This window comes from Elephantulus edwardii, unplaced genomic scaffold, assembly GCF_000299155.1.
Source record: "Elephantulus edwardii isolate Elephantulus edwardi_28Jun2011 unplaced genomic scaffold, EleEdw1.0 scaffold00141, whole genome shotgun sequence".
In the NCBI taxonomy this organism is placed as follows: domain Eukaryota; kingdom Metazoa; phylum Chordata; class Mammalia; order Macroscelidea; family Macroscelididae; genus Elephantulus; species Elephantulus edwardii.
In genome coordinates, this window is record NW_006399891.1 from 7,991,485 (window position 1) to 8,000,413 (window position 8,929).

Genomic DNA, 8,929 nt, shown 5'->3' on the forward strand with positions numbered 1-8,929 from the left:
TTTATTTACTCTTTTAAACCTATTTAGATTTTTAAATTTGTTCATAAATAAAAAGGGAAATACAAACAAAATTAATTGGTTTAGATGTTCCTAGAAGTATTTCATCTAATACTTCATAGCCATCAATGTCATTTTATCCATTATTATTATTCTCTATCCAATTAAAAGAGTTGATAATAGAGCATTTCTTAACAGTGCACCAATGTTGTCTCCAGGGTCCTCATCTGTCTCCTGATAATCATTCTGTAAGTTTCATTGCTGATGCTTTTTTGATCAGAATAAATCTATACAGAATTTCAGACAGGAGCTTGGACTCAAGTTTCTTATATGATCAATAAAGGGGGAAAAAAATTAGTTTACAAGAACTTTTGTAGCTGCCTTCCCATGAGTTGTTCCAGGATAGGTATTTGGAAACTGCATTCAAATTTGCAAATTAAACTTCAGAACCAATTAAATATTATTCCTGTTTTACAGAGGAGAAAACAGGTTCAGAAAGCTCAAGTGATTTGTCCAGAGTCACACAAGTAAACACCATGCTTACTGCTAGCCTAAATCTCTCTTTATCTCCCCCCCTTATGATTACTCTTTTCTTTGCTGGGGCTTGGAAAGCAATAATTTACTGCTGAAGTAGCTAAGAGAATATAGAGTATAATAAGAGAAGAGAGTATAAGAGTAATTAATAAATTAAGCTTCTCTAGCAAAGAGGATAGAAGGAGAATTGATGCCTTTGAGCTGTGGTGCTGGAGAAGAGTATTGAGAATACCATGGACTGCTAGGAAAACAAACATGTTCGTCCTGGAAAGGGTTAAACTGGGTGGCTCCTTGGAGGCAAGGATTCTGAGGCTCCGCCTAACATACTTTGGACATGTTGTGAGGAGAGACCAGTCCTTGGAGAAGGACATCATGCTTGGTAGGGTGGAGGGACGGCACAGGAGAGGAAGGCCCTCTATGAGGTGGATTGATTCAGTGACTGGGATAATTGGGATGGGAGTGTCAGAGACAGTGCGATTGGCACAGGACAAAGCGGAGTTTAGGGCTGTTGTACATAGGGTCGCTATGAGTTGCAGGCGACTCGACGGCACATAACAACAACAACAGCAAAGAGCGGGAAAGTAAGACAGTGTCTCAGTGGCTTGAGATGTTTAGCCCTTGGATATTTTGAGACCTTTTGAGAATGACAGCTATTGGCCTCTTTCTGCATGACCCAAAAATATTTAGAGATTGGGATTTTGAGAAGTGAATCTTCCTGTTCTAGAATATTAGTTTTGCCAAGAAGCAGTCAGGAAGAGTCTAGGTCAGCAACGTGTGAGGGAACTTTGTGTAACTATGAAATTGTTCTGTATATGTGCTAACTGCTAGCCACGTGTGACTTTTGAACCCTTGAAATACTGCTAATGCAGAAGAATTTTAACTTTAATTGACTACAGGAGCTATTAAACTCTCACCAAAAGGTTTAAGAGTTTTGTCCTCCAGCTGCTTTGTGGGAGAAGGATGGGTACTCTCCTTCCATTAAGATTTGTAGCTGTAGAAACCCTGTGGAAGCGCACTATGAATTGGAATAAACTTAAGATGGCAGTGGGTTGGTTTGCTTTATATAAACTACTAGTGCAAATCTACATGATGACATTCATGATGAACTGTAATCAAAATTGTGGGCATTCTTCCAGTGTGTGGTGACTGTTGTACTTTTTTAGTAATAGGGCTTTTTTTGTTCTGCATTCAGACTTAATTTTGCCTTTTGGTCTTAAGAATCTATGAAATTACTTAGAAATTAAATCTGCAATTTTGTGTTTCTTTGGGTATTTGAGTATTGGTTAGAGTGTAAAATTGTTTCTTTCTTTGCTTTAAGGAAAATGAACATTGGAATCACCTAATTCAAGATGCTCAGAGGCGTGGTGCCATTATTAAGACCTGTGATAAAAACTATCGGCATGATGCCATGAAGATTCTGAAACTGAAACCCGTACTACAGAGAAGTCTGATTCCACCTCCTGCTGTAGGCTCCAAGATGTCCAGACCTCAGGGAGACTTGCCTAGCAACAAACTAGACAGTGGATGTGCCATGCCAGCTAGTTCTTCTGTGTGCCACAGTCCCACTGACTCCAAGGAAGCTACTGTTACCATCACTTCAAAGGATCCTGAAAGACCTCATGTTCAGGATCAACTTCGGGACCCACGACTGCTGAGAAGATTGGGCTCTGAAGTCATAGAAAAATTAGTAAGGGATCTACAGACTTTGAACCATCTGCAGTCTGGACCAACACCTCCTTCAGGAGAGCCAAGCTTTCCTATAACTTACCAGGATCTTGAAAATATTGTGCAGCAGTTTACTGTTAATGTAGCCACTGCAAGCAGCTACAGACCTCTTATGCAGTGTGAATTTGGAGTTGCTAGTGCTGATGCTTCCACAAGTAAAAGAAAATGTGACCAGGAAGGAGACCTCAGCCACAGAAAAGAGATTAAGGTTTTCAGTGAAGGGGAACAAGAAATGTGTAGCTCTGTGACCCATCAGAGAAACTCTGTCTGGGACATGAGACCTGAGGAGGAGGACAATAATTCAAAGAAAAGGAAAATTTTATAGTCAAGCCAAATCCCTGAGCTGTAAGCTGCAAAAAGTTAGTAAGACCTTCGAGAGCAGATAATTTTTACCTTTAAAACTTTTTGTGTGCTGCTTTTGATTATCTTAAGTACTTTGGGTCAGTTGTAAAAGCTTTCAGAAGACATTTGTCAATAATAATGTCCTTGAATCTAGAGATGGGGAATGTTGAGCTCTTGTCCTGAAGAAAGGTCAAATGGGGGGGAGGGGGGGAGGGTATTATTGTAAAAGTTGAAATGTATATTTGTATAGCAAATAGCAAAATCCTTTTAAAAGTTAATCTAGTAGACTGCTTTTCTTTCTCCTGCTTAAAATGATAATTTTTGACAGAACAAACTTTGTAACAGCCTTAATTATTTGGAATAAGCTGAGTGAGTTAGTGCCAGTGTACATCTCTACTTCCATTTGAAAAAAAAAAACCCAAACAAACTGGAGTCTACTGAGGAAAACTTTGGGTAGTATATAGTTATGCAGCATTCTGCTGATAGATGTTTTAAAATGAGGCACCTGGGAACAGGAGAGTAAATTTCTGCCATGAGTACATACCTACTTCTCTGTCTGAAATTCTTTTTGGGAATATTCAGATACCCCATCCCTCTTACGAACTGATGTGTCAGCCAGTGTTTGCCAAATGTTAGCTTAGTCACTTGTTAAAGTCTGCACATTGCCAGGAGAATGTCTGTTTTGGTAGAGTCTGAACATATCTTCGTAAGGAATTCTCATCATCAAGAAGCTTGAGAACCACTGGGGCTAACCAGATAAAATACTGAGGCCACAGGGAAGCACCTCTTTAAAATCAAGGGATGGTGAAGATCTCATATACACACACACACTCACACACTTCAAATTAACAAGAGAGTTAACGAATTTCCTATGATCTTAAAAATGGCTTGCTCTTGTCCACAATCTGATAGGAGTGTGGCTGTCAGCAGATGTGCTCATGGAAGGAAGATGACTGTTGTGAGTGGTGGTATAAGAAACTTGGCACACAACTTTAAAGCCCAGCTTTCTAAACATCCACACTTCATAAAAATGTCATAAATGTGGATTAATAATTGTAACAGTTGACATTTGTAGTAATTAGTGGTTTGAAGTGAATACATCTCTAGCAATTTGGTTGAGTAAATTCTTGAACATAAATGTGCATTTATATGAAATTTTCTTGGTCATTTACTTAAGCAAAAAGATTGTTTTGCTAGTAAAAAACTCTACAGAAGCAGCTCATAAAGAACTGTAAAGAAAACAGTTTTTTAATTGCCAAGTTGAGAGATTCTACTTCTGCATTACCTTTTATGTGTCTCCACTGTAACACATGTAACTTGGAGAGTAAGGAGTTGCTTCAGTCTATCAACCCTGCCACAGAGCCAGTCTTGCTTCTTGTCTGTGCATGTTGGACATTTTTCCTTGGTGGTACCAGAGTAACAAAAGTGGTGTAGAGATTGAGCTCCCACTGTCTGTGCAGGTCGGGGCTCTCCATGCTTCCTGTGTGTGTCTTTGGCAAACAGTCTCATTGTTAATTTTCTTTCCTTTTAACTTCTATACTACTCAATTTAGCAAAGACTTGACTTACTAGTTACAGTTTTGTTTAAAAGCTCTTTCAGCTTCTAAAGAAGGCATAACAAAACAGTTTGGGGTTTGGAAGGTCTCCTACTCTGCAATGTTAACAGACCGATTAAGACATTGTCCTCAAAAAGCCTGCTGGTTGCCACACGGCTGGCAAGTCAAGTTTATTTTCATTTAACCTTTGATGACTTTTCTCCCACTTTATTCACTACTAAGTTTGGTGATGGTAGAATTCTAGCTTCATAATCCTCCTTACGTCCTGGACAAGTTACCCCCAGCAGAACACAGTTGTACCTGGCATTAAAATTTGAAACTTTTTTGTTTCATTTGGTAAAAGTATTTACAAAAAGTTTATCATATTTATGCAATGGCCTTTCTTGATGCAGCTATCATAGCAATATTATTTGATTATTTCAGGGTGAAAGATTTGGCTGTTTGCTTCGTCCCTGCCATGGCTTAAAAGAAAGTGCCCTGTCTTAATTTCAATATTAGTTATTTCAGTGTAGGTGTTATCCTACCTAAAAAACATTTTAAGTTTTTGTATGTTATTTTTTTTCTTGGGTGTACTGTATGTAATTTGTTTAGTTAATGTTTACTTATGTTACCACAAGCAAATCCTGATAACTACATGTCAATAATCTGTAAATGAATTTTATAACAGAATGTACTAAATTATTTTCTGCAATTAGTTGTACAGAATGACAGTTTTTTATTATAGCTTTGACTCTCTTTATGTTGTGAATTCAGAGCTGAGATCTGGCAAATAATAGCCCTGTTGTCTTTGTTAAAACTTGAGTTTTAAAAGAAAATGACAAAATTAAAGCTGACATGAATTAAATATACTATTGAGTCAGAGTTTAAGGTAATTAGTGAGTCAGAGGATAAAGTAAAAAGCAGATAATTCATTTAGCCTACCATTTTTTCATGCCAAAATCACTGGGTGGAGAATTTGTTTTATTCAGATGTAGAAAGGGAGTTTATTCTCCACACAACTGTCTTGTCTTTTCTTACCCTCTTTGGTGTACTCGTGGCAAGCCACCATGTTCCATAGCATATTAAAGTTTGATCTAACAGAAGTAAATGCTTTCCATTATGTTGTGATTGGAGGAGAGGTGAGATAGGAGGGAAGAATGAATAGTGACCCGTGAAAGAAGCTCCCATAGGTAGCAGTGAAGGGGCAGGGTCTAAATGTTCAGGTTGGAGATAATGCTGGTAGGTATGGAAGTTGAAAATGTTTTATAAAAGCAATAACTTAAGGAAATGCAGTCAGATTTGCTCACATTTGTGCCTATTAAAAGGCATTTGACCTCAGCCTCAGTGTCTCCTAATGCTCCCAAAGTGTGTACACAAACAGCCTGACTTGGCATGCTTTGCTCATCTGGTATGCAGACACCAATTACTGAGGAGGGTACAATGAGTTATTTGGGAATTAGAGGAATAATAAATTTACTTCGTGGTATGATGAGGGATGATTGCTCTTCGATGACCATTTCATTTGTAGAATACACTGCAGCAGCTGTAGTGATCATTTTAAAAGTTGTCAGACATCTCTTGTGACCAATCCACCAGCACCATTGCTGCTGTCTACTTGATGTCACCATTCATTGTTTAAGAAATAAATAATTCAGGAAAGAAACTAAAGTTAGCCTCTGCTTAAGTAGAATTTATCGTGTTTTGTAGAATCAGAAAGCCAGTTTCTATACACATGTGCACAAGGGATCCCTTTGTAACTTTTAAAAGACTTGAATTGTTGTCACCATGTTCTGTTGTACGGAATGCATTTGGCAAGTCAAATGGCATAAAGAGTGTCAATATCTGGGTGTGTGAAACCTCAGGAGATCACTTGTATGTGCTGATGTTCTTTACGGCTCAAGCTGTCCTGTTTGTATATACACTGACCTTGTTTTTAACCAATATTGCTGCAAGTGGAGATGTTAAATTAGTGCTTTTCAACCTCAAGGATTCCCTTTAAAGTCTCTGAGAGAATTTTAGAAGGTTTTTTTGTATGTAGATGCCACCCCAGAGTTTCTAATTTGTTTGAGGTGACATCCTTGAAATTTTTTATTTTTCCTTAAAACTTCTTACCTGATACAAATTCACTTGCAGCTAGGTTTGGGCCTCCTACCTCCTCTTGGAGCAGGAGAGAAGAGGAGTAACCCTGGAAACAATTGCCTTTCTCAGTACATCATCTGCTTCAGGTTTCCTGGATCACGAGGCCCTCCACAGAAAACCATTTTGGTTTTATTTGTTTCAGAAGGGAATCCTCAAGAGCAGAACACCAGGGATGGGGAAGAGCACTGGAAACGGCTCTGGTGACTATGCAAGTTATCAGAGGGTAAGGAGGATAGAGGGTCCCCGAGTCTAGGAATTAATATGACCGGTGTGTTCTCCATGGAACAGTTAATAATATATATCATCTGTCCTCCAGCAAAGGACACAGTACTGCTTCTCTTAAAGGAAATAGGGCACTTATCCTTGAATGTTAACCTAAAGAAGACTCACAGTACATGTACTGAGTGCTCTAGTCTGCTAAGCATCTGCACTCCCCACATCATCTCTTTTGTGTTCTTTCACCCATCCCATGATGATACTGTAACTCTCATTATATAGGTATTGAAATACACTGCCACCAAGTCTCATAACAGTCTTCCATCAGGTTTCCAAGGCAGTAAATCTTTATCGGAGGAGACCACCCATCTATCTTATGTTAGCCTGGCACATTACACACTGGTTAGGCAGCTGTGGTGCAATCCCAGAGGCATGAGGTTCAAATCCATCTGCTAGGGAATGATGGACAATCTCCCATGCAATTAACTGCCTCTGGAAACACACCAGAGGATCAGTTATGGCTTGGTTCCAACTCTGGTACACAAAAGATATATAAAGGTTTTGCATGAGCACAGTTAAGTGTTCTGGCAGCCCCATTCTTTTAAGTGTTATCCACAGTTTGTTATGATCCACACCATCAAATGCCTTTGCATAGTCAAGAAAACAAGTAGACATCCTTCTGGTGCCCCCTGCTTCCAGCCAAGATCCATCTGACAATAATGGTATCCCTGGTGTCGGGACCTCTTTTTTTTTTTTTTTTTTATGCAACAAATTTTATTTAGCATAGTCAGTCCCAACATTCAGGGGACCTCTTAAGAATCACTGGCAGTTCTGTGGATGTCCTGTTCTAGCCATTTTTTACTTTCAAGACATGCATGTGCAATTAACAATATAATTTCCACATCCTGTGTATCACCTTTTTTGGGAATGGGAACAAATTTATGCAGGTGACACAACCTTCCTTGCTGAAAGTGAAGAGAGCATGAAACTTGCTACAGAAGATCAAAGACTGCGTCTCAACATCAAGAAAACAAAAATCCTCACAACAGGACAAATAGGCAAAATCTTGATAGATGGAGAAATGCTTGAAACTGTCAATTACTTCATCTTGCTTGGATCCATAGTCAACATCCTTGTTACCAGTAGGCAGGAGACCATGAAACATACAGCATTGGAAAAGTCCAGAATACAAAGTCCTGGAGAGCAATGCTGTTAAAGACTAAGGTGCACCTAATTCAAGTCAGATTTTTCCAGCCACCTGCTACGGATCTGAGAGCTGGACAATGAATAAGAGTGACAGTAGAAGAAATTATGCATTTCAGCTGTGTTGTTGGAGAGGAGTACTGATAAGGTCCTTATGAGTCATACTCAGTGCAACAGCACTTAACAACAAAAGAGAGATGCCTCAAAAGCCTATCTAGTTCCAAGAACTCAGCCACTGAGATCACCATCAAGTGAGTTGTGCTATGACACACTTGAGTTGCTAGGAGTTGGGATTTACTGGATGGCAATTGATTTTGAAAGGTTCTACATACACCTCTATGGTGTGACTATGGCGTTTTCTTCCCCCTCTGTGAGCCCTGCTTTTCTCCAGCATGCCCTTCCTCTAACAGCTTCTAATTCTGAAGTCTGATTGGTCCTCTGGCTCTATTTTCTCTACCCAAACAATTCTTTCCCTTAAACAATAAATCACTCTCACAGGATGAAAACAGTAGTCTCCTGCCTGTGCAGCTAAACTTCACCCTCAAAGAGATCTGAACAGAAGATTTCAATAGGTAGCTCATTAAGATGAAGTATATTTAAAAATGTACAAAGACCTGCAGTTAGAAAACCGAAAGAGAAGCCAAAGTTCAGCATATCCCAAGCTTAAAGCACCTGAGAGAACATTCAAGCCTTGAGTTGTAATACTGAAGGATTCTATGAATGATGCAGAAAGCATTAAAGCAAGTCAGAAGGAATACAGTCACTGGACCAAAAAGATTGGGTTTGTACTAAACCATCTCATGAAATTCAGAAACAATAGTCTTCAGCATGGATTAGATTTAAACATGTTGTTTGTTGTTATGTGCCGTCGAGTCGCTTGCGACTCATAGCGACCCTATCTATGTACAACAGCCCTAAACTCCGCTCTGTCCTGTGTCAATCACACTGTCTCTGACACTCCCATCCCGATTATCCCAGTCACTGAATCAATCCACCTCACAGAGGACCTTCCTCTCCTGCGCTGTCCCTCCACCCTCCCAAGCATGATGTCCTTCTCCAAGGACCTGTCGCTCCTCACAACATGTCCAAAGTATGTTAAACGGAGCCTCAAAATCCTTGCCTCCAAGGAGCCACCCGGTTTCACCCTTTCCAGGACAAATCTGTTTGTTTTCCTAGCAGTCCATGGTATTCTCAATACTCTTCTCCAGCACCACAGCTCAAAGGCATCAATTCTCCTTC

General features: G+C 39.5%; 1 protein-coding gene across 1 annotated transcript in view; it reads left to right on the top strand.

Annotated features, from left to right (window-relative positions):
- SETX (senataxin) overlaps positions 1-2,581 on the top strand; it is a 101,087-nt gene extending 98,506 nt beyond the window's left edge. The window contains exon 24 of the mRNA XM_006894414.1: positions 1,850-2,581. Within this exon, the coding sequence (XP_006894476.1) occupies positions 1,850-2,581 (732 nt within the window). The remainder of the gene's footprint in view (positions 1-1,849) is intronic.
- Positions 2,582-8,929: the final 6,348 nt, after the last annotated feature.